A 25,931-nucleotide genomic window follows, 5' to 3' on the forward strand; every position below is an offset into this window, starting at 1 on the left:
ATGTGGGGGAAGTGCTGATTGCTTTTGTTAGGAATTTGGTTAAAGAATTTTTTGTGTATCCCCTGATTTTACTTATTCAGCTGAGGCAGTAGTGTGTGCTGTGAACATTCTCAGGACCTTGAATGAAACAGAAAAGAACAATTAGCTGCTCTGTGTGTTTCAAAGACTAAAAAAGAGTACAACTAAATGGCTGAAAGTAAAATTTCTCCAGTTTTACGTTATCTCAGTAGAGAGAAATTTGGATCTTTATGTTTGCTTATTTTTCAATATGCTTTTTTTTGTAAATAAGCATCTGTATAGATGTAGGATATGCTTCTCTTAGCAGGTGGTTATTTATATGCATATATACTTTCCCTTACTGCTTTTTAAGGCATGCAAGATCAAGAAACTATGTGTCTGAATCTGAAGTGTGCAAACTGGAATCTATGCCCTTGGATTTTGGCGATTACCATCCGCTGAAACCCATTACAGTGAGTTATTTGGTGCTTTTGGAAGATGAATCTGAATTCAGACTGGTTGTGTTCCTCTTTTTACATTTAATTTTTAAAATGAAAAGGCTTTGAGGTTGGTGGTGGTACTTGTGAAGTTGCTTTCTGTGTTAGTGGCCTGTTCTAGAGGCATCAAGGTTTATTCTGTTTGCCCTTTACAGAAGTTTGCTGGTGCTGTTATGTGTCAGAAACAGTCTCCACAGCACCTCCAGCTTGTGGGTTTTCTTGGTTGCATTAAATGCTGAATAATGGATAAATTTAACATCAAATTGTTGCATTACAAATAACCTGCATGATTGCTTGATATAGGATTTGGTTTGGGGTTAACTTCCAGTCAGCTGTGTACTTTAAAACATTTATCATTTCTTTATGTGTAAGAGGCTTTTAAAGATGTACAAAAAAATCCAGCTTCAAAGAGATGAGTTATCCACTAATGAAAGATAAATGGGCAGCAGCTTCTGCTCAGGAAGGTCAGTAGGGAGATAAGACAGTGGCCTTAGGTATGGATTTGATGCTCCAGGCTTGAGTGTTGTGCGAGAAAAGTAAAGATGAAACTGGCAGAGGAAATTAAATAGCAAGAAAGAGTTTGGAGGACAGGGACAAACCTAATAAAATAGAGGAGGGGTACTAGAAAGAAATTCAGAGAGTTGTTCTTACAGTTTTGTAAACCTAGAATTGTAAGGGAAAAAAAAGTAGTGGAAATGCTACTGAAGAGTGAGTGCCTCCAGATTCAGGGAAGAGGGGGGGCTTCAGTTTAAGTGCTGGTGCTCACTCTAAAGAGTTTGTTTGATGCCTCCTTGCTTTCATTGCAACAGCACAATTTATGTAGCATGTATTTTGATGATCTATTAAAGAAAAGTGAGGGAAGAGAAAACCTTTTTGTTTAATAGTTCTGAACTTTTTCTTTAGGTTACCGAATCCAAGACCAAGAAGATGAACCGGAAAGGAAGTACTTCTTCTACCTCCTCTTCCTCCTCTAGTTCTATGATGGACCCACTGAGCAGTGTGTTGGATGGCACCGATCCCTTGTCATTGTTTGCAGCAGCTGCAGATCCTGTGACTACTGCTCCTCCCATGGTAACACTGGGGGCAGTTATCTCAACTAAGTAAAATAAAACCAACACCAAACCAAAACCACAAAGCCAACCCTGCATAAAATGTATTGTCTCACCAGTTAAGAGGTTAATATAGGAAATATACTGTATTAATAGAATATTCTTTTTTATTTACCTACTTTCATCTGGTTTATGTTGACATATTTATTTAAATACGGATTTTTTTTGATATTGTGACTTATGAAAGGATCAGCTGACCCTTGAAACATTAAGTTGACCTTTATCAGCCTTCTCTTCTTTTTCCAGATCTGTATTTAACTTTTGCACTTGTACTCCTGTCATAGGATGGTGCACGAAGGAAACGGGATAAAGATGAGAGCTCAGCAGTAGGAAGTGACTTTGAACCATGGTCAAGCAAACGTGGTGAAATCCTTGCTAGATACACAACAACAGAGAAGCTTTCTATTGTAAGTGGTGGCTTCCACCCTTTTTTTTTTAATTTGTACTAGACCTTTAATGGATTTTGGATGTTGCTATTTTATAATTCTTTCCTGGGTAAATACTGGTTCTCTAAATTTCAGTTTTAATGTTGTAGCAAACTGAATCACAGGCTCTGACTTACAAAGATTGTTTTAGAGCTGAGTCCAAGTTTTTTGATATTTAGAAGCCATCACTTTGTCTTTTTGTGACAATGCAAATAACTTCTGGTCTTGCATCTACTAAATGATTAGAGAGTTAATTAGCAATGTAATTACCCTATGCGTTCTTGGAATGCTAGTGAGTACATGCTTTCTAAAAGTCTGCTTTTTCTGCTTCCTCACAGAATCTGTACATGGGATCTGAAAAAGGTGAGCCCTTTCTTTAACAGTAACAGAGTTGCTTGAGGCAGGGTGCAGTGACAGGTTTATGGTCAAGAATAGTTGAAATGTGTTTTCCTGCCTCCCCCGTTCTGGCATCACGGTCCTTGCTTTTTGGTGCATAAGACAACTGGATTTTACTTAAAATAATTATTGAAAAAAAGCCACCCAACCACCTTGTTTTTTATTCCTGTGGGCTAATAAATTTGTGATTATTTCACTGCACTGACTTCCACTGTAGCTTAAAACTTTTTTCCATTTAAACTGAGCAATGATATTTTGAGAATCATGTTTATCAGCTCTTCTGCTAACTGGAAGGAAAGCAAACAAGTCCTTTGGGAACTTGTTCACTTATTCTCTTTACATGAAAGTGAAATGATTTCAACTGTATGCTGGGTGTTCAGAAAAGACCCAAATGTTAAATATTTTATCATGTTTTCTAGCAAAGAGAATCTGGGCTAAATAGTCAGCATAGTAAATCAGGATTTTTATGTATGAATAAACATGCAGCATTTCAGCTTCTGCAAAAATTCAAAATACTTTTTTGCAATGAGAATGGTCGAACACTGAATCTGGATGTTCAGGAGAAGTGTGACATCTATATCCTTAGATATTGTTAAATTGACTGGATATAACCCTGTGCAACTGTTATAACCTCAGACCTGGACCAGCTGTGAGGAGGAGAGTTGGACACAGACCTCCACAGAGCTTTTCTATCCTAAATTATCCTATGATTCTATCTGGTGATTCTTTTCTTACCAGTAAAACTTGCAAGAAAATCCACTTTTATTCAGTTTTGCTTACTTGTCATTCCCCTTGTTCAAAGTGAATGCAGCGTAGGTATGTTCAGATGTGTGTCTTCAGGAATACTCACTAAATGAATCATACCACTTGTCTTCTGTCACAGAAGCTGCCTGGTCCATATCAGGCTCCTTCAGGTTTGTTTCTCTTTAGAAATCCCAGTGTTTAAATGTTAAAGAAATTTAAACATGTAATTCTTTACAGGAAAAGCCACAACTACTGGTTCAGCAGTTTCTGAAAAAGTGAGGACAAGGTTAGAAGAACTGGATGATCTGGAAGAGGTGAGAAGGTTTTCTGATGAAATTACAGCACAATAATAACAGTGAAAGGAATTTGTGAAACAAAAATCTTTTGTGAAACTTTTTAAAAAGGTCCTGATTCTGCAAGTGCTTATGCAGTATTTAGATAAATATGTACTTTCTGTGGGAGTTCTCTAGTAATTTTAATCCTTATTGTTACAGGATTCAGGCAGAACCATATTTTTGTATCACTAGAAATTGTTATTTGAAAATTTACCTGATCTGTTGCTGTTGATTTACCTTCTTACTGCATACGGTCTGCAGCTGCTGTAAAACTTCGTGGAGCCCAGTAGTCTTAACATCTGATCATTTTGGAATTATCAGAGGCAGAAACTGCATACTGTCTACCTGAGTTTAATTCAATTTACAGTTATGAGCTTGATAGAAATCCTGAGTACACAAGTTATTTCTCAAGCTGCAGTATTTTACTGTGCAAAGGTGAGATGTTCCATAACCTACGTTCCTAAGACCTGAAGGGAAGTTGTAATAAATTTTGTAGGATTCTCTCCCACAACATGGTGATTTGAGTCTATAATAACAGCACTCTCCTTCCCTCCTGCTCTTACTAAGTAGGTTTGTGTTTTCTTGCCAGGGATCGCAGAAAGAGCTGTTGAATTTGACTCAGCAGGATTACATGAACCGGATTGAAGAACTGAACCAGTCTTTAAAGGATGCTTGGTCCTCTGATCAGAAAGTGAAAGCTCTGAAAATAGTCATCCAGGTCAGTTTTACGTTTTTGTTCTATGCAGAACCAGTGAGTTTGGTGAGACAACTTGTCCAGTTTCCTTCTTGGGAAAAGAAGGCTTTCTACTATTTTTCTATTATTTTCTTTTGTTCTTCCCTGAAATACATTTCTTTCAGAGTTTTATGACTTCTGACAGTAGCTGGATTTTCAGCTTTGTTGTTATGTGTTGGTTTTGACTAGGTTACATGGGATGGAATTCTCAGTGAGTCACCAAATGACAAATGTGGAAATTTTACCTGCTTAAGGATAGTTAGAGTAAATCACATGTAGTGGTATCAGCTCTTTCTAGGGCATGTAATTTCCTTTCCTGTCCTCTTCCCCTTCAGCCCCTTGCTCCCTACAAATAATACTGGAATGCCTTTTTGAACATCAGCATTTTACCCATCCAAACTTACTAACGCAATTAAATAATGGGATTTAGGACCTTAGCAAGCTACCTAAAACAGCTCCAGATTTTTAAAATGGTATGTGTGGGGTTTCTGTTTGTTTGTTTGTTTTAAAACTCGTCCACAGTCTTCCTTTGGGTCATTTGGGGTGATGCACTTTGAGGAGGGCAAGGGGAAATAGGACAGTTAAATGCTCTTTTGTTTGGCTTGGCCTTTAAAAGAGGCCAGAGGCAGAGTGCAGCAGAGGACAGATGAGATAATGACATCCTTAAAAGCTGTAAAACTGATGTAATGCTCGTAGTCATCCAGTGGGGTTATATAAAGTCAGGATTTTTTTTGGTCATTCTGGATACTCTTGTGAAAACTGCTTGAAGTAATTTCATCTTAAATTGTGGAAAGGAAAATAAAGGAAAAATGGAAATGAAACATTAATGAAGTGAGATCAAACAATTATATGTGACCTAGGGTGGCTAATGTTCTCTTGTAATACTATGAAATCAGCACTGTTATTGTTATTTTTAAAAAGATCCATATATAGGATTGTGAAGTTTGAATATAGTCTTTGGATGAGAAGAAAAGGAGCAGGGATGTACTGTACTTACAGTGCTTTAATATGTGTGTAAATATATATATATGTGTGATATGCAGTGATAATCTATGCATTGATGCTTTCATAGGTTCTTTTGCAAATGGTTCACAAACAATTTTGAAATAATACAGTTTCTAACATGAGATTCAGTGCTTCCTTTTAGGAAAGTGGCACCAAAGTTGAATATGTTCATCTATGCTGAAGTGTTGTTCACTTAGCACTTAGTGCTGCAGATAGTCATCACTAATTGAAAGACTGGCTAAGAATGAAATAGGTACTTGGGTAATTAATGAATTTAAAAGGTTTTATGAAGGATAATAATTCTATAGTTATAAAGCAGGATAGGGTAGAAACCTCACTGAACTTTACTTGCTGTGGTTCTTCCTTCAGAGTGCTGTATCCTCTAAAAGAACTGAGCAGTTCTCTTGACATCAGGCTGTGGTTGTATACACAGTCTGTCATTATTATTATAGACTGGTTAGTGTGCAGTAGGAGGAGTGAGTTTGGCATCTGGTTAGGAAGATTTCTTCACCAAAAGGGTTCTCCAGCATTGCACCAGTCTGCCCAGGGCAGTGGTGGCATCAGCGTCCTTGGAGGTATTTAAAAGATGTGTAGATGTGGCACTTGGGCATATTTTTTACTGGTGATCTTGGCATGCTGGATTAAAGGTTGGACTCAACGATCATGAAGGTCTTTTCCAACTTAAACGATTCTGTGATTCTATGATTCCTCAAGTGCCTTTTTGCAAGATACTTTACTTGTCAAGATGGAGTATGTTAAGCTGCTTAGAGTAAGCTGAAGTAAGTTGATTATGTATGTGAGCTCTAAAAAAAGTGGTAATTAAGTGTTCATGGTATGTGTAGGTCCTGAACAGCTACTGAGTTGCCTTTCTTTGAAGGTGACAGACTTGCCACGCAGCAGGGAAGATTCTGCTGGTTGTAGGACGTGAGTGCTCTCACCTGTCTCTCTGGTGCACTCTTCAAGTTGCCCTGATGAATAAAGCAAAAAGGCTAAGTGTGCCCCTGGTTTAAGCATGTTCAAATGTTATAATTTCCTTCTTTAAACAGGGCAGTCTTGTGAGGTATTGGATTGCTTCCTGTATTTTTGAAACATAACAGAAGCTTTAACTTTATTTATTCCTCTGAGATTGAAGAACTGTCTCCTGGTGAAGGAGAGGGGAGGGATGGAGCTGATAGAGAATATTGTGAGTCTTAGAGACCAGAGAAGACTCGGGGCCAGAGGCCACGTTTGGCGTAAGCAAGGAGGAGGTGGAATTCTCTCCCCAGTCAGTCATTTGCCTGTTTTCTATTGGTAGAAGCTCCAATGAGAGTAGAACTAAGTGGGTAATACATTTTCAAATGTGACTTTGTACCAGCCATCATTGTAGTCCAAATGCCATGATCAGGTTGGGTCCCAGTAGGTGAGGATTGATTGCAGAGTCCTCCCTGGAGCTGACTGTGGCTCAGTCTGTTTCCAGAATGCTTGAACTACTTATGTGAGCTGCAGAAATGGGTTGGAAAGCTCATTAACTACACTTGGAAAATTGTTTCTTAATTTAGTCTATATTAAATTTTGTGTTTGATATGGATGCTTAGAGAGATGGTGTAAAACTGAACAACACCCTTAAAAATGTTATTTTAGAGAAGAACTGCCTTTTAATGCTTTGTCTGGGAGAGAATTTGTCTTGTCTGAACAAAAGCAGAGATCTGCATGGTCAGCTGAAACTCTGCATTGTAGCTTACCCTGTATAAAGGAAAACCAAGTCTATGACTAGTTCTGGAAATGAAGAATATCCTGAAAATTACAACAAGCACCATGGTGTGTTATGTTAGATGTCCTTGTGCTTTTGGCTTCATAGTTCATATTGGCCCTTTCCATCTGTGGATATTCATCCATTCCAGCTTTTCTGGAGTAAAAACACAAACTTGCATTGACCTCTAAAAATGTTTATTTGTTTTTTTTTCTCCTAGTGTTCTAAGCTTCTTTCAGACACAACTGTAATCCAGTTTTATCCAAGTAAATTTGTTTTAATTACAGATATCCTTGATACTTTCGGTAAGTATCTACTGTGCCAGACTTAGTACACAATTGTTAATAAGATTAATTTTTTTGTAACGTTAGAAAGCATCAAAGTTATCCAGAAAGGGCTGAAATGACTTGTAGTTTTAACATGGAGTATTTCCAACATAAACATTTGGACACTGGTGGTAAACATGGTATATAATTGTCAAAAAACTCCTAAGAGCAAAGCCTTTAAGATAAAAATATTTCATTTTGTGGTTCTGTGCTTTATGTATTAATGAATATCTAGAACAAAATGTTAGGAAAAATCATGATCTCTCCATTTTGAAATTTAAAACACGCTGTTATTATAAAAGTATTTTGGATTTTTGCAGCCTTTTGACTCAATCTTTCATTATTTTTGTATTTGAAGAATAGAAGTCAGAAAGTTTTCTTTAGCTGAATAGGGACTGTGAAGTGATCCAAATGTTGTTACTGGTCTTTTTAATATATTTTTAAACTTGTAAGTGAAATTGTCATCCACTTCATGTGACTCTCTTGTTTTTGTGCCATGTTATGGAAAAGATTTACAATGGCATTCAGAGTTGAAGGGTATTTTGGTGCCAGCAGGATATGCTACGACAGAGATCTAATTGTTTTTTCAGGTTGTGCTTCCTCTTTGTGCTCCTTCCTACTTGCTGAAAGCTGCTGGAGATAACACAATATCCAAACTCAGCAAAGTCAGGCCACCAGCTGTCCTTTCCTGGCCTGGGAGAAATCTGACCTGTGTGTTACCTCGGCACTTAACGGAGCCAGAGAATTTTTTTATTGTGCTAAATCACACTGAACATTTCAGCCTCACTAGAGGGCAGCAAAATGTCAGCGTTCTAGGAAGTTTTTTCCAGCTAATTTCATTGTGTGTTGGAAAGAGAACCTTTGTACCAACGTTTTGTGTTTTACAGTTTGTTAATTTGTTATGATTATTATTATTCTTTTTTTTAACCAGGGAAACTCGTGTATGAAAGAATTCTGTCAATGTGCGTGGATAACCGAGTCTCTCTGCCAGGTAACTTTGTGTTTGTTTCCACTCCAGAAAAAAATCATATCCAAACTTGAGGAAGGTTAAACCATTGCTACTCTGTCTCCTACAGAAAAATGTCTCATTTCAATCTAGAAGTTTTTAGTTTTTAACAGAGTAAAATCCATTGCTTACAGCTTCCACTATTCACAATGCTCATGCAAGTTTACATTTCAATTGTGAAGGATATACCTAAGTTATAATAAAATGTGCTTGTGGCTCTGCTGTTACTAAATGTAAACTGGGTCTTCCTGACATTTGAAATCACAAGGAATCATGTCTAAGTTCTCTAATACAGAGTTTATTAGGGGGAGAGAGAATTAAACAGGAATGGCCAAATTAGATGAAAGAGACTTCTTTTCCTTTTTTCTTAGCATATGCTCTCTTCTGATAGTATTACAGTTTAGTAGCTTAAAGTTAATGATAGAAATGTAACAAAGCCGAGAGTCTCAGTTTTTGGTAAATAGATGTTTTTGTTGCTATGCTGGAAACTTGATAGTTTTGTTTTGATTAAGGAGGAATTTTGGAAGTAGCAGCAGGCTGCTTCTAGAATAATCTTTCTAACTTGGGCCCTTTTTATTTTTTCAGTTGAAGTTCCAACACAATGTAAAAATATAATTTGACATTTACAGTACAAATGAATGTGAAAGAACCTCTTTAGCAAGATGTTGAAGCATTCTGTGGAAAATGCAGGCATTTCCTTGCAATTTGGAGTGCATTAAGTGCACATCCTTGCAAGATGAAGCATTCTGTAGTTGGCAGTGGAACAGTACCATTAGTTTGCAGTTAAGTCCATAGGATTGGAGCCATAAACTTGAAACCAACAAATACTGAAATTTGAAATAAACTTAGAGAAAATAATTAAGACAAATTTGGTTGTTGCAGATCTGACAAACTGCTCTTACAGGCATTAATGAAGGCAGACAGTTCCCACAGCACATCACAATTTCTGGGCCCAGTTACCTCTGTTCTGGAGAGCTGAGCTCCTGCTGCAGCTGTACAGCTGCCAGAGGCATTGCTGGTGGGAACTTCCCAAGCAGCTCTGAAAGTGGGAGGGAGAAGGAAAATCTGTGCTGTGCTGACTGTGCGTGTGAACCTTTGGGCATTTCAGGCCCAACCTCTGAGCCTGTCCTTTGGGAACCAAGGGAAACAAAGTTCAGTGAGAACTCCTGAGGTCCTAGATGAGAAAGATACTGACTGAGTGCAGGAAGTTCTAATGTGGCTTCTCTTGTGCTGGAAGTTGGAAACTCTCCTGTGGAGCTTCTCACCTTCTGGGGGCAGGAGTGGGAGAGCACTGGTATTTTAAATGGTTTCACAAGGAGTTTATAATAGGATGTGTTCAATGTTCAGTGTACAGAAACAAGGTTTCTGTCTGTGTTGCAATAGCATTATTTAAAATTTGTATTGGCCCTTTAAAGTAAAGAATTTGAGTGCTTAAAAATCTCTTTTGTATGTTCTCTAGTCATTATAGATTTATATACATGTTTGTTACAGATTCCCTGTATTTTCTTTTTTTACGATTTCTGCTTTTGGAAGAGCAGAGGCGGAGGTTGGATTTCTCAGTAGCAGCTCTGAGATGAGCTCTGAGTGCTTGAATTCAGGTTCTGAAATGTTATTTACTACAAAACTGTTACGTTTTCTTGTTATGTACTCAGCTCTGACTGCTGCTCAAGAGAGCTGAGAAGCAAATTTATTGCCTAGTTTATTATTGTGCGTTTAATTTCTTGATGAATGGAAAGAGAATACAGTTTTAAACCTAGAATGAAAAGTAACTTGTTTCCAGAAAGAATGTAACTATTTCTGGGTTGTTTTTTTCCCAGATAACTTTTCTCCAGAGAGTGTTAATGATACGGCGAAAGAAACTTGCTTAAACTGGTTTTTCAAGATTGCTTCAATCAGAGAACTCATTCCCAGATTGTATCCTTGTCAGATGAGACCCTCAGAGTGTGTCTGCAGGTTTTTTGTAGATTTTTCCAAAAGTGAACATGTTTGTTTCAATAAAACCCACAGGATCTGATGTTTATACTGGCTTTGTTTTGTTTGTTTCAGGCTGTATGTTTTGAATGTACTTTTGAGTCATGTTGCACAGTAAACTGAATGTTTAATTATTGGCTCGGAGCAGTTTGGCAGTGCCAAAGTAGAGATGATGCATGAAAAATTTTGAAACAAAATCTTGTAGATAAATTGTAAAAATCAACAAAGTGTAGTGACATTAATTACAGAAGGCCTTAAAATAGTTTGTTCAATATGCATTTGGTATATGTTTGCTTCAGGTTTTTCAATGGTGTGAGTATTAGTTTTGTTCCTTAACTTGGCTTCAATTTAGTTATGTGGAAGCAGCAATACTGAAGTGCAATAAGTTCCTATCCAAAACGTAAGAATAATGTTAAATGTGGAAAGGAAGTGAATGGGAAGACTTAGGAACTAATTCAAGGAATTAAGCATGAGAGTTCTGTGATTAATGGTGGGTAGGGTCTTAGTAGAACTGAGAAGAAGGAGTACAGAGAGGTTTTGGAATTTTTAATGAAAATACCATGAAAAAAGTAAAGGTGAACTGTGATACGCTCTGAAATACAATAGTGCTCTCAGTTCTCAAATATATGTACAGTTGTGATATCAGTTGTCACAAATCCCAATGCAGACTGGAAACCAGTGGTTTGTGATGGTGGAGGGGGAAGGAAGATTGATGACATAAGGAGTGTGGGAAAAAGACAGGATAGAAAAAGGAAAGGAAAATATTGATGTCAGATTGGGAGAGAGAGTTGGAGAAGTATTTGAGGAGCAATGAACCACCATCTATTGAAAACCCTGGTGTAAGTTTAATGTGTTGCCAAACAGTGCCAGCTGCTGAGCAGAAAATGTTCCTTCCCTTGTAATTGACTTTCTTCAGTTATATTTTGAAATGAGCATTGGAAGCCAAATTGCTACTCTGGTGACAACTTTATTATCCCTAAAAAGCAGTTCTTTTACTGGAATTAGTGGGCCTCATATCCAGGCACCAGTACAGCTCTGTCCAAAAGGACCTGTGGGAAAATGAGACATGGAAGGACTTCTGCCAGTTCTGCTTTAAGCATCTGCTTTCCTTACATTGAGTCACAGCTTTTCCATAGCTCTGCTGTTCTCCAAGCTGGAGGGGGAGTTTTTTGGTTTTATTTGTCTGGCTCTGAACAGCAACTATTGCTATTTGAATATAGGATATGTATTATTGTACACATAAATTTATTTTATAAGTAAAATTTTTTGTGCTGGTATTCTTTTTCTTTGATAGATATTTCTATAACTCATGCTCAGTTGTTAGTCTACAAGGCAGCTACTGAAGTTATCTTCAGTATTTTCAGTTATTCAGTAGGTGATGTAATTCTGTTATTGACTGTTGAAGCTCATTTTCATTTCTGATGAAAACAGGGGGATTTCGGAATGTCTCCCACGGTTAACATCTATGATTAGAGGAATTGGAGATCCACTGGTTGCAGTCTATGCCAGAGCATACCTTTGCAGGGTAGGCTGTCATTTACCTCCTCTGATCTGTATCAAAGATTTACTGCAGCCAGTGTTGTCACTGCTTTTATCTCAAATAGTCAGCAGCCTGTCCCTTCCTTCCAACAAACAAACAAAAAGTAATTTCTCTTCTGTTTTAAGAATGGGTAATCTCTCTTTAAGTGTTTGTAATAAGTAAGAATGATTTTATGTGCTGCTGTAGGCTGTTGCAGTGCACTGGAGTAGACACTGATTTTCTCACTGCTTACAGATACTTGGAGCTGATGTTAGGATCATGTTCAAATACAGCTGTAACTGCCTCAGGGTAGTTGTTAGTGGACATGACCATAATAGTAAGCAAGGAAATAATCAGTCAAAAGCATGTGATTCAATGCTGTTGGTTGATTTGATGTGTGTAACTTGGGTGTAGTCCTTCAGCAAATGCGTTTTTGTCTCAGTCTGAAGGAGAATTGAGAGATGCTGATAAAATCTTTTTCTTTTAATACAGGTTGGGATGGAAGTGGCACCACAACTCAAAGAAAGCCTGAACAAAAATTTTTTTGACTTCCTTCTAACATTTAAACAAGTAAGCAAATAAGCGTTTTATTTGCAAAATCAGATAAATACATTCCTTAATCAACTGCCACATACTTTTAAAAAAACTTAGAAGTTCTCAAATCTAGATTTAGGGGTGTTCCTGTATCCAGATATAGTATGGGAAATTTTACATACATTCTGATAAGTTGAAACTGCTTTATTCAGCATGTTTCCAGACTTGAATAATATATGTTAGGAGCTTGATATTTTTTCCCCCAGCTTGCAAGGAATGTTTCAGAATATCTGTACCTTTGTGATACTGTCTGTTGTTGTTTCTGTTCATATACAAACTTTATTCAGTTTATCATATCTCCCATTAAATGCCTTTTCACAGCAACATATTTTTGTCTCTTATTTCAACAGATCCACGGGGATACGGTTCAGAACCAGCTGGTGGTGCAATGTGTGGAGATCCCTTTGTATTTGACCCTGTATTCTCCTGCTATAGACTGGATTTTGCAGTGTATTGCCTACCATGCCCCCGATGTAAGTGAACGTGGTAATGCTCAGTACTAAAGCAAGTGTTGTGGTGAAGAGTTAATTTTGCAAGCTAAAAAACCACTCCTCAGTCAGTTCTCGAGTGTAAAGAGCCTCCATAGGACTGTCTGATGTTCTCTTCTGTACAGGAAGAATGTTTGCTTCCACAAAGCTCAAGTGTGACCGCTTCAAGTTCATAGGCAGTATTCCTGTTTGTTTCTTGCTGTCCTTTAGCTAGTTTAGTCTTTATTTCCTGAATTCATCAGTTTCTTCTGTCATACAGATATAAAAATGATTTGAGTAACCTGTAGCTTAACATAGTGAACAGGCTGTTTTAATCTGTCAGTATGGTTTGCAGTCTGGCAGAATTTTCACCTCTCCTGCCAGAGATAACTGACCTGGCTGGCAAATAGTGATTACCTGGAGTAATGGCATGGATGAAGGATTGCAGATTTGGCTTCCATAAAATGGTGGTTTTGATTGAAATGCCACTGTGTCTGTTCCAGAGGATGTGTTTTATGTTGTGCTACACCATTGTTTTCTTGTGCTGTAAATATAGGATAACACAGGAGTATTGGAATGTGTTGGAGAGGTAATTAAAACAGCTTTTAGTAGATTTCAGTACAGCAATTAAAGCAGACTATATTTGCAAAGTCTCTATTCACTAATTTTAATAAGTAATTTTTCCAGGTTCTGCTTACTGAGATGATGGAGAGATGCAAAAAATTGGGGAACAAGTAAGTGTTGCAGAGTGTAGAAGACAGGAGTCTGTAATGAGTACCCGTGAGTCCCTGGAGTAATGTTCTCTCTCCCTCTTTTGGAAGCAGCTTGGATGCATAGTGTAGCTTTCATTCTCCCAGTAGCTTACTAAATCATGATTGAACATCTCTTTTCCAGAGATGAATTCTAAAATACAGTGGATTACTTGTCAAGCCAAAGTTAGTTAGTTTAACTTGGTTGCTGCATTTTGGCTCCTAAGCCAAAGTTTAGGACATGTAATGTGTTCTCCATCAGCCATGTCTCTGATTCCTGGTTTTGCTTCATTTTTCTGGGTTTTCCTCCCCTTCCTTCCCTCTATCCTCCACTAGCTGCAGTCATGCCATACATGCATTCAGAAAGGGAAGTTGTAAAGCAGCTGGCAGCCTTTGGAAGGTGGTAATACTTAGGGGATTTGCTTTTTTCAACATTAAAATTGATACCTCAAACGTCTCCTAGAAGTCTGTGTGCAGGGTAATCCCCTTCAGTTCAGGAAGATGGTCTGGTCTGAAAGTTGAATGTACTTTCTGGGTTTTGTGATTGCAGTCTGGCCTGCTGATGGGCTCCTCTCTGTTCATTTTATTGGGTAGTTTGGCTGAGATCTGTAAAAGTTTTCAACTATCTATTGTTTTTCTGATGTGCTTTGCACAGTCCAATTCTGCAGCAGCTGAGGAACTAAAATATGTTAATCACTTAGCTGAGGAATGCCAGCGTTCTGTGACTGAGCTAAGGAGTGTGAGGAAAGCATGATTTAAAAAATGTGCTGTGAAAATGGTATTGTATCAGAGTGAATAGTACACATAAAAATAATCCACATCCTCTGATGTACAAACAGTTTTGTATAGGTGTTGATTTGTTTTGTGGAACTTATTTTAAAATCAACTTTTAGCATTTTTCACTGTAAAGATGGGCTAGATTCCTCCTCTTTCTTCCTCTTTGCTCTTTGAAGGAAGGATAAGATGTTGAGTATAATGAGGGCTCTTTTAAAAGAAATGTTTTTGGGACATGTCTTTTTTATTGGGAAGTTGAGTAATCCAGTTTAAAACAGTATTCCTCTTTCAAAGTGGAGTTCGGTGTTTTTGTGTCTTCTCATGACTGTCAAGATACTACAAAGCAAGAGGCATCAGTGTATAAATCTTTCAATAATCTCAGTGTGTTCCATGAGCTACTTTGCAGCCATCTAAGTGAAAAGTGACAGCCTGCTCTCTGTATTGCAAAGCACAGGCCTAGTGAACTGGAAGTGCTTGTCTAATGATGAAATGCAAATTCCAGTCAAATTGTGATGGGACCACTAAGGCTCAGGCAGAAGGACTGAAGCTGCTGGGCTATTTTAAGCACATAGAATTTCCCTCAAGGTAAACTGCCCTGTGTTCAAACTGTCTGTTTCAGACAGTGAAGGGCACAGTGTTTTATGAGGCAGCTTCTTGAGCTAACTCATGGCTGAGTAAACTGGATCTTACAGTGGTGCAGTGAGTTCACTCTTCCACTGTGACTTCGGTTTGATACAACACAAATGCCTGTCTGAATGGTTAATCATAAATCTCTAAATGTCATTGCCAGTTATCCCATGACCATGACTTTGGGTTTATTTTAATCCTAACAATGCAGCTGCTAGAAATGTGGCTTTTATAATATATATATATATATATATATAAAATACATATTATATTAATATAATTAATTAAGAAAAGTTTCAACAGGGATTTGCCCTCCCTAAGTATTCTTCTGAACTGTAGTTGAACAGAGAGTAAGTTTCTAAATGTCAGCTACTCCTGGTTTGCTTGATATTTCTAGTAAATTGCTGCTAAAATGAGGGTTTCACAAACACCTGTGTGGAAGAAGTATTCTACAGGCTGGGTTACCTTTTCCTTATCTGGTGGCTTCATGTTTTCTTGTTTTGCTTATGCATTATTAATCCTCATCAAAGCAAGCTCGATTTGTGTGAGGGTCTTTTCTTCCTTATTCTCTTGCTTTTAAAAAATTTATAATAGATGCTGGACAGTTGTTAGTCTAAGAAATACAGATTAATGTAAAGGCAGGGACTACCAAATCTGAGTTGCTGCTGAGCTGCATTGATCTGTGTTGTGTTCATTGCAGTGCTTTGCTGTTGAATTCGGTAATGTCAGCGTTCAGAGCAGAGTTTATTGCTGCGAGATCAATGGACTTCATTGGCATGATTAAAGAGTGTGATGAGTCTGGATTCCCAAAGGTAACATTTTGTATGTAATTTGTAATGATTCCTTTTCTTTGACAGAGGTCTTTATGCTCTTAGTTGCTGACATAACTTGCATATTCACTCGAAAAAAATTATTCAAGTGATTTGATCTGAAAATCTTTCTGCACACTGTACCTGCCAGACCAGTCTCAGATGGACATGCATTATCTGCTTTTAATTAAAAATTTCTCATTAACTTTCAGCATCTCCTCTTTCGCTCCCTGGGCTTAAACTTGGCGTTGGCTGATCCTCCTGAAAATGATCGTCTTCAAATATTAAATGAAGCCTGGAAGGTGATTACAAAGCTGAAGAACCCACAGGTGAGTTACTGTCCATTCTGTTTACTACTGATTCTGTGTTTAGAGCAAAGTTGTAGCAGGTTGTTCAGTAAGCATGTGCTTAGCATGGCATTGTTTACCTTTTCTAAATACACACAGCTGCAAAAAAAATGTTATGGCTGGTCATATGTTTAGATCATCCCTGCTTTTCTTAGTTTTGCTGAAGCATAATTTAATTTTACATAACATTATTACACAAATGTAGCTTTTGAGTTCTAGATCTTTAGGGCTGCATGCATGCTCAGGAGTTACTTCTTTTAAGTGTAATTTTTGCAAGTGTATTTTTCACAGTCTCCTGCAAATATTGGTAATCATAAGACACGTGTATTTCTAGGATTATATCAACTGTGCTGAAGTGTGGGTGGAGTATACCTGCAGACATTTTACGGTAGGTGAAAATTACTTTGTTTCCTTTGAATTTTTCTGATACAGACTAAGTGGCTGTAGTTTGGTATTAAAGCAGTTTGGTATTAAAGATGGAAAGGTTTTAACTATTCAGTGTAAGTGTGTAGGAATGAAAAATTGCGTTTCCTTTCATGAAAGATGAATGAGGACAAACGATGCAGCTTTGAAGCTTTACCACCTCACAGCCCTGAATGTTTCTTATCCTTTTGTTTTAATGGCAGATGGACCAGGTTAAGGAAGGATTTACTGGAGCTATGGCTAAAGTTCTTGGCTTAACGAGAGCTCCGTAAAAAGCTGATGCTTTGGCAAATGGAAGTAAATGATCCTACTCAAGTGGTGTTTAGTGACTTGATTTGTTTGCCAGTTTGGTTCCTGTATTTTGTAACCTTGTTTTTTGCTACACAGAAGCGAGAGGTCAATACAGTTCTGGCTGATGTTATCAAACACATGACTCCTGATCGAGCATTTGAAGATGCTTACCCACAGGTAAAGAACTTATTTTGCCAAATCTGTAAAAATCTGATGTGCGTCTTCTTAAATGGAATTAATTCTTAAACATTACTGATAACTCTTATAACAAAATAATTATTTTTAGACACTAGCTGTAATTTGGGAAGCCTCTTGGAACTCTGTAATGCTGTGATTTATTCCTCCTTTTTTTCCATGCACATCAATCTTTTAATTCTGAGAAATGCTAAACCCGAATGATTTACGTATTTAGAATTAGCAATAGTTAACTCCTGCATCAACAATGGTGTTTGCTGAAGGGAATTAGCAATCCTGGTAGGCTGTTTAAACAGAAGTAAACCATAAAATAGTCTGTCTCTACCTGGCTTTGTTAAGACTTCAGTGAATTATTGTGTCCAGTCCTTGAGACTGAATTCCAAATGAGATATGGATTAGTTGAGAAGGTTTTCGTGGTTACTTGGAGGGTAGAAAAAGTGCCTACAAAAGAAGATTTAACAAACTAGTTTGGGGTTTTTTTCATTGTTTATTTGGCTGAGTTTTTTAGTGCAGAGAGCTGGAGGACATAGAGACTCTAAATTGAAAAAAATGTGCCTAACTGTGGAAGTGAAGAGCAAATAAAGCCTGGGCAGGCTGGTCAGCCTCTGTTCAATATGGGTTCTGAAGGGTGTGTTGGAAAAGTGTGTAGGAGCAGCATAGTCTGTCCTGCTTTGGGGAAAGAAATTACATTGATGAATGCTCGAAGCATCTTTCAAAAGAGTTTACTATGAATAACTAGAGAAGAACAATCTCTGGTGTGGATAGTCTTAATTTAACTCATATTACAATAATTTCCCTGGTTTTTTTCACTTTTCCTTTTTCTCCCTTTTAGCTGCAGTCAATTATTCAGAAGGTTATTACCTATATCTATGACTTTGCTCTGCTTTTTTCAGTGGTAAGTGATATTCTGTTTAATAAATTTTTAAGAAGAACTGTTTGGCACTGTTTTTGCAAGAGAATTTACCTGACTGGGATATTTAGATTCTTTACAGGTTCACAGAATGGAAGGATTTTTTATCAAGTAGCTAAGTGCAGAAATATTTTGTGAGCTTTCTGCTGCTTACTACTTAAGTACTTCTTATTTCAGTTCCAATTTTCTCTGCTCTTTTCATTAGGCTGTTAAATTCTCTGAGTTTGTTTTTTTACTGTGGCGTAAGTGACAATCAATGCAAGGTAAAACACCATTTATTTGTGTGTGTGTGTTAATGTAATTGCTGATAGCTGCTTCTGTGTTATGATACATAACATATGATATGATATGATTCTGTGCTATGCTCTCTCATAGCACTTACATTTGGCATTGAAACAAAGTGGAACTCAGAGAGGTCAGAGACTGTATATGAGGTAGAAAAATAGAAACAAAGACAGTACACAGTGTGTGTCAAAGTACAGAAATCATCTGAAGTGTAGAATTCAAGACTGATGCTATGGATTTGGAGTCAAGTCTTGTTCACAAATTGCTTGGATAATTTGGAAGAACTTACCCTCACTATATTCTTGAGATGATACAGAAACGAAGTATTTTAGTATGTTAACAACTTAGACCCTTATCTTTGAAAGGAGTTTAAATGTCTTAGACGTTCTTAACTTGCTCTGGATACATGCAAAATTGTTGATGATGTGTAGACTGTTTTAATTGTTTTTAATATCTTACCTTTTTTTTCCATAGCTGTCTGAATGTGTCATGATCTTAAGGCATTTGAAGCATATAATTGCTTTTAAAAATAAAGTGCAACATTAGTTTCAAGCAGTTCTGTATTTTGTGCTCCCTTCTGGATCTGTGCATTCAATAAATTGGTACATCTTTCAGCCAGCAGACCCTTTCCATTTGTTCCACTTTTTCATCCTTTGAGATGAATTACTGTTTTCAAAAAAGATGAAAATAATTTTACATAAATAACTGTGCTTATAAAACTTACCCAAAATATTTATTGTTTTAGTGTGTTGTTAGTAACATACCTGATTTTACTTGTTTATGTATTTGTACTTTCAGGAGAAATTCTTGCCATTTCTGGATATGTTCCAGAAGGAAAGTGTGAGAGTGGAGGTTTGCAAGTGCATTATGGAATCTTTTATTAAGTAAGTGGGGACTGCTGAGGTGAAATGCACTCTGGAGGCTGAGACACTTATTGAAAGATGGCTAGAGGAGTCAGTACATTGGCTATTTAGTTTGTGAAGGTTTTCCAGGCTATGGGAAAGAAAAAAGAAAATGTGTCAGTTTTGTTATTTATTGATGGACTGTTTGACTGTTCACAAAGAAAGCTGAGTTGAAGTAATTATATTGATGCTGACTTGCTGTGAGTTAACAGAATAGTTGTTCTCTGAGCTTTTTTTTTCCTTGTGTTGCCTTTGTTGGTTTATGAAATTTATTTCACATTCCAGTTGCTGTGACAGCACAGAATGGAGTACTGCTACAGTTGAAAATGAACTTAGAAAATGAAAATATATTCAGCTGCTCTGAAAGTCAAGCAGTCCTTTTCTTTTCAAATAATTAACAGGTTTCTTGAAACATTTTTCTCATTTTCACCTTCCCTTCAGGTATTTCTATTCACTGCTGAGCCTCCCAATCCTTCTCTCCCCGGGGGCTTTGCTCATATGAGAGATGGTGTGGCCCCTTAATCACCTTAGTGGAGCTGCAGTGCACATGTGGCTCTGTACCTAAACATGACACTGATCCTTCCTGTCTGTCCCTAAGTAGCTGAGGAATTATATTATATCTTGGTAAATCCAGGATTGTTTTGTTTTGATGTTCTTAGATTGCCTCCATGTATCACACGTCTGCCTTCCTGTGTCCATTAAGGAGTCAGTCTGTGGCTTGGCACTTCAGCTGTGTATATTAAGATAATATTTCTTGACTGGCATTTATTGGAATTGTACATCTATTAACCATGTGATTGTTGGTGTTCCCTTGGTTCACAAATGAACTTAAAACTTGTGCAGTGTCATACAGCGCTGGTGACTGGAATTATGCATGAAATGGGTGTTATTCTAGTCGTTGTTATCTGTTTTGACAGAGCAGGATTTTTCACCACTTTTTCTAAATACTTTCTAGGCATCAGCAGGAGTCGACGAAGGATCCCGTTATACTCAATGCTCTCCTGCATATCTGTAAGACGATGCATGACTCTGTGAAGTAAGATGAACGTCTACTAAGAACTCTCATTTATGCCAAGCTGGGCTGCCTGATGTGGTTTCATGTTTCTGAGGCTATTTGTTTCAAGGTGGATTAGGACATGAATCCAATTAGTGCTGAGGAAAGAGCTGTGCAATGAAGTGGCAGCACGTACCATTTGCTCTTTAATTACTGCTGTATTTTGAATACTGAAGCAGAATTTTAAAAGGGAAGTAGCAGCGGTTCTGTAGTTTTCTAGTGAAGCAGAGACACTTCACAATCCAATCTTCAGAATATTTTGAGAGTGAAACAATGTAATCTTTGAGTTATAGTGAATACTAAGCTATTTCTGAGATTCAAGTGATTATGTAGCTACTAAAGCACAGATTGCTGTACAGTTATACCTTTTTGTGGGCCACTATTTTCAGCCATTACAAAAGGGTGTGAAATCTTTAAAAGCATACCTGAAAGATCTCTAGGAACTTGAGCAGGGGAAGCTAGAACTGAGAAGCTCTTGAACCATCTATATCTTTCCCCTAATTCCTCCTCTTCTGTTTTGCCCTTGACTTTGAGAGCTGAGGTTGTTTGGGGTCCCCTGTGCCCTGTTGCACCCTCACTGTTTCAATAGCAGTTGTGCAGTGTGGAAAGCATTGTGGTTTGTAGGTGACTTGCAAAAATCACACCAAAATCTGTGTCTGATTGAAAACAGAGCCAGGATCACAATGCTGCAAATTTAACTGTCAGGAGGACAGACCTTCTTTTTTTCCTTCTGGTTTGAGTTGAATTGTAAGGGCACAGTTTCTTTTCCCACTCTGAGCCCAGAGCCTCTTAGTATGGCAGATGCTGCAAAAAAATTTTCTCATCCTTGATAGGCAACAAATGCAAGATTTATTGTCAACAGAGGTCAGATTTAGCATGTAATTCCAATTTATACCAGCAAGAGTGCTTTATGTCGGGTTAGAGTACCTTATTTGGCTGTATGTTGCACTAAAAGCCACTTCAGCCTTTAAATAGAACAATATATTTTACCTAAACCACCTTATTTAAAAAAATAAAGCAGTTTATAGCAATCCATATTTGGTGCTTCCTCTGATGCCTTGCCAAAACAATTTGATAATTTACTGGGACCTTTAAAATCCCTTAAACCAGCAGTTCCTTGAGGTAAGATGGTTGTACATCTCTTGGTAAATCATCATAAATTCCAATTATTTTTAAGTAACTCCTGCATCTGTTTTTGCATCCTGGTTCAGGAAACTCCCAGCCCATTGTGTAGGGCTCGCTGACCCCTGTAACAGCTGTTGGAGGGTAACAGCCTTTAGGCTGGTAGGGGTCTGATTCACAATTGAACTGGAAACCTATTATTGACCTGGAGATCTCATTACAAGCCTTCTGAGCCTTTCAGAGCCCATCAGTTGACTCCTTTGATTGGCAATGCACTAATGAGCTGATCGTGCTGAGGTTTTCTTTCCTCCCTTACTGAATTCATACAGTAAAACTATTGTTCTCTTCCCATCTGGTGTCTGAGTTGGAAATTGGTAACTGATATACTAAAGGTCAAAGCTGGAGCCAAGCATATAATAGTAAGGGGATTAAATTGTATCAGTTAATTGTAATTTAACTTTTTGTTCATCTATTTTCAGTGAAGCAGGTTTGACTGACTGGATTTTTATGTGATGTAAATTTGTTTCAAATCAGATTTTGGACTCTTGGTGTAGAATAGGTATCTGTGATAGTTTTGAAAAGAAACTCCTTTTTACATATCAGTTTAGTTCAGTTCTTACCAAAACGTAAAGAAAACCAGCACTGTAGCAAGGTGAAGTTAATTATTTCTTAAATTCTGAGGCAAGGTTAATTAAAACAAAAAACCCTAAACAAAACAAACCAAAGCCCAAACTAAACAATAAACTAATGTTATACACTGTATATTATTTAAAGTGTATTTTAAAAGCTTTACCCCTTAAATAGGATAACTCTTTTCTAAGAATAGACTTTATAATTTCTTTAGGTTTTTAGACTTAGTTCTTACTCAAGTTCTTATGTTGCAACACAAGACTGAAGCCATTTGTTTGCTACAGTAAAAAATATTAGTGTAGTTTCTTTCTCCTCATGCCAAAGTCTAAGTTTTTATAGGATCTAAAGACACTCAGCAATTTTTACTTTTTTAAAATCTGGAATTAAGTTTGGTTCATGGCTGACTTGGTGATATTCATATTAAAATTAGTTTTATACAGAAAACTTTATAAAATATTATGTATCATTCGAACGTTTATAGATAAATAAGATAAACAGTATTCTAAAATTTGCCAAGTAATTTTTTTTTTCTAGTGCACTAACGCTTGAGGATGAGAAAAGAACATTAGCAGCTCTGATAAATGGATTCATAAAAATGGTGAGTGACAATTGTGTACAACTGTTGGGTGCACCTTAGAGCTTGGATTTTTGTGAGATCCCCATGAGGAACAGGTGCCTGTGTGGCTGAATCAGAGACCAGTCTCTGACTTGCTTAAGACCAGTGAGAACCCCAGGCAGTGCATTTTAGTGAAATGAGTGTGTGTTCAAAGAGAGGTCACACAGTGCTGAAGCTGCTGGGGTGCAGTATGAAAGTTTAAAGTGCATGTGTTGTTTATTTAACTGTATTTTCTGCTAGTTTTGTGAACCTCCTGTAAAACAGAGCATGTATTTAAAAGTTAAACAGCAATTGAAGCATCAGAGAGGTCGCTGGTTTATGTGAATGAAGTTCCACTACCCAGCTCTAAATGGAACCAATACCAGCTTTCAAAAATACAAAATAAGTGTAACTTCTTTGTTATTCTAATCTCTGTTTATCTTAATTTAGAAATAAGATCATTCGTATCATTAAATTAGTAGTCCCAGGAGAACCCCAGGTGTTTTGTCTTGAAATTAGTTTTTAACCCATCCCTCATGCTTATTCCAATTAATCTTTTGCTGATCTCTGTTGTTTTCGAGATGTCAGGTTGTTTTAGGGAGACTTTCTCAAGCTTTTTGTATTCTCCAACTACATACTCTCAATGCTTGTTTTTTATTTCACATAGAGCTGACAGGCTCTGTGTCTAGTTGTCCTCTTTGTTCTTTGTTGCAGTTCTATGGATTTACTCTAGATGGTTGGTTTCCTTCAGCTATAATAATTTGCTAATTAATATTCTAGCATAGTTTTGCTTTATTAAGCTTTACATGCAGTATAATATAGTACAATTTCCTTTAGGAGGATTTCTTGCATTGAATAAAATTTGATGTGTCTTGATAGTCCTGGTTTAGGGGGAAAAAAATCCCATAGCAGCAAAATGACTAGTTATGAATTTAAACCAGCACACATTAAGATGTGGGGGGAAAAAGCAATTGTAAGTCATCCTTACAGTCAGTCTTCTTTGTGGAAAAATTTATATTTTTAGGGAAGTTTTCTTCAGACTAGGACTCAAGAATCAGCAGTTGTACAAATAGAGGAAAAGCAAAGACAGTTGTCTGTAATGAGAGAAGCATTCCTTTGTTTTCTGGTGCAGTTTCTTTGATCTTTCACTGTATGGATTAAATGTAAATTTTATTCTAATTTTGTAAAAAATTCTTTTGCATATGACTTGAGAAATAATAAATAATGCAGCCTTTACTTCTATTAAAAAAAAATTACATACATGTAGACTGCCTGGAGACTGTTCCTCATGCTCTGCTTTTAATTGACAGCTGAGACACTCCAGCTGACAGCACTCGGGTTTTTTAAATCTACAGGGTTGGAAGAGGGCTGCTCTCACACAAAGGTTGTTCTATGACTTCTTGCCTGCCAGAATGCAAGGTTACAGGCTTTTGCCATATTATACAAGCATGTATTTATTAACCAAACTCAAGGAAAACCTGCTTTTCTTACTGGTTTATCTAACTAGGAAAAATGCTGTTTTCTGTTGGAGGCCCCTTATCAACTAGAAATTAGAGGAAGCTGAATACAGATTCACAGATCTATTTCTATTTTCTGGGTTTTTTTTGTCTTGCTTTGTAAGTATGATCAAAACCAAGCCTTTGTCTCTCCCGTAAAGAGTCAAGAGTTCTGCTAGTTTTGAAAATACTTCACAAAACTAGGATTTAAATTTTGTTTTCTTGAAAAATACTTGATCTGTAAAGTAGAACATCATGTGGAGTATAGACAAAAAAAGCAAACCAGTAAAACTTTCATGTTTCCGTGAAGCTCAAGTATTGCAGACAGTTGGAAGAACAGAGATTCTCCAACTGCTGTTTGTTGTTACTGGTGGGTTTTCTCCTTAGCAATATATGGGGATTTTGACTTTTGAATATCTGTGGTTTATCTGTGGGCAGTTTTACCTGTATTTAAGGCCTACAGCAGTAAAGTCTAGGGACCTTTTATCTTTCACAGGTTTCATTTGGCCGTGACTTTGAACAACAGCTGAGTTTCTATGTCGAAGCCAGGTCAATGTTTTGCAATCTGGAGCCTGTTCTGGTCCAGCTGATTCATGTAAGCCACAGTTTATCTACATATCCTTAATAAATGGGGATATATTTGCAGTTCTCTCGTTCCCTGCTCAGATTATTGGTCTATGGCAAAATAAGTCTGAAATATTTTAATCAGGTGTTTCTAAAGTGAACTTTGATCTCACCTCTGGTTTTACCCCCCTAAACACGCTGAAGTTCTTGCTTGGCAGGCATGCATGGTACCCTTGCAACAAAGAAAATGGGCTATCTTGCAAGAGAATTCATGTATAATAAAATAAATGGCACTTTCGTCCATTCAGAATTTGGGTTGTCTCTTCTATAATCCTCCATCTAGGAAAGATTAGACTGTGTTTGGCTGCAGATCCAGGCAGAGTCCTGCTGTGATTAGGAAGGTTAATCTCTCTTCTGTATTGAGTCACAGGTGAGCATTAGCTGCATCTGACTCCTTTGCAACATTGTATCTTCCCTTAAATCCTTCTATTATTTTGGTTTATGGATTTTTAATCTGTGTTAGCTAGGAATCATGATTGCTATGCTAGCAAGGAGGTGACAGCACTATAGCTGGGAAGGAAAGGATAAGCTAAAGGCTTGAATAGAACAAGTCATCTTTCACAAATTAAGTCATATTTGCTTTAAGGAACAGTCACTAAAATTCTCCCAGTAAAAAGTAAACAGTACAGTGAGGGCACACTGTATCAGGAGCCTTTGGACACTTGCTATTCTCTAAATGCATGCAGTAAAACATGCAGTTTGTTATCTGCCACTGAGGCTGTGCATTTTTCTTCATGGTTTGCTTTTGTTTTGTGTGTGTAGTCTGTGAACCAACTAGCAATGGAAACAAGAAGGGTGATGAAAGGAAATCATTCCAGAAAGACAGCAGCATTCGTCAGGGTAGGTCTGACTAATAAACTCTGAGCCTGCTTTCTTTGCAGATAATACTGTCTGCTGCCACCTAAGTTTATAGTTTTTGCAAAACCAGTATGTTGGTGGTTTTTGACACTGTAGTCCCATTTTCTCTTGTTACCAGCAGTCTTTCCTCTCTAAAGCCACAAGATGCTGTTTAAGAAAAAAAAGACCCAAACTATCTAATAGCAACTTTGTGTTGAAAAAGAGCAGCAAGATTGGCTCCCTCTCCAAAGGAAGGTTCACCAGAGAGGTGTTTGTATGAATTCTGGAAAGCTCAGCTTTCCAAATTATATTTGAAATAACATAACAAATTTCTATGTAACTCGGTCACAGAGAGAATGGGAGATGGGGTAAAAAAATATATTCAAACTTCTGTCTCATGATATCAGT

At 37.3% G+C, this 25,931-nt stretch overlaps 1 protein-coding gene across 2 annotated transcripts in view; it reads left to right on the forward strand.

Annotated features, from left to right (window-relative positions):
• VPS35L (VPS35 endosomal protein sorting factor like) overlaps positions 1-25,931 on the forward strand; it is a 46,908-nt gene that overhangs the window by 2,505 nt on the left and 18,472 nt on the right. For both annotated transcript variants that reach the window (XM_042037415.1, XM_042037414.1), the window contains exons 2-25: positions 371-470; positions 1,398-1,565; positions 1,888-2,010; positions 2,367-2,391; positions 3,406-3,482; positions 4,093-4,221; positions 7,191-7,275; positions 8,228-8,287; positions 10,120-10,216; positions 10,626-10,673; positions 11,705-11,798; positions 12,285-12,362; positions 12,737-12,859; positions 13,541-13,587; positions 15,704-15,815; positions 16,025-16,141; positions 16,494-16,547; positions 16,970-17,050; positions 17,901-17,963; positions 19,062-19,147; positions 20,121-20,201; positions 22,506-22,569; positions 24,559-24,657; positions 25,449-25,526. In XM_042037415.1, the coding sequence (XP_041893349.1) occupies positions 371-470; positions 1,398-1,565; positions 1,888-2,010; positions 2,367-2,391; positions 3,406-3,482; positions 4,093-4,221; positions 7,191-7,275; positions 8,228-8,287; positions 10,120-10,216; positions 10,626-10,673; positions 11,705-11,798; positions 12,285-12,362; positions 12,737-12,859; positions 13,541-13,587; positions 15,704-15,815; positions 16,025-16,141; positions 16,494-16,547; positions 16,970-17,050; positions 17,901-17,963; positions 19,062-19,147; positions 20,121-20,201; positions 22,506-22,569; positions 24,559-24,657; positions 25,449-25,526 (2,089 nt within the window). The remainder of the gene's footprint in view (positions 1-370; positions 471-1,397; positions 1,566-1,887; positions 2,011-2,366; positions 2,392-3,405; positions 3,483-4,092; positions 4,222-7,190; positions 7,276-8,227; positions 8,288-10,119; positions 10,217-10,625; positions 10,674-11,704; positions 11,799-12,284; positions 12,363-12,736; positions 12,860-13,540; positions 13,588-15,703; positions 15,816-16,024; positions 16,142-16,493; positions 16,548-16,969; positions 17,051-17,900; positions 17,964-19,061; positions 19,148-20,120; positions 20,202-22,505; positions 22,570-24,558; positions 24,658-25,448; positions 25,527-25,931) is intronic.

This window comes from Corvus kubaryi, unplaced genomic scaffold (assembly GCF_017639235.1).
Source record: "Corvus kubaryi isolate FWS band 111438036 unplaced genomic scaffold, C.kubaryi_AGA036_p1.0 37387, whole genome shotgun sequence".
Classification (NCBI taxonomy): domain Eukaryota; kingdom Metazoa; phylum Chordata; class Aves; order Passeriformes; family Corvidae; genus Corvus; species Corvus kubaryi.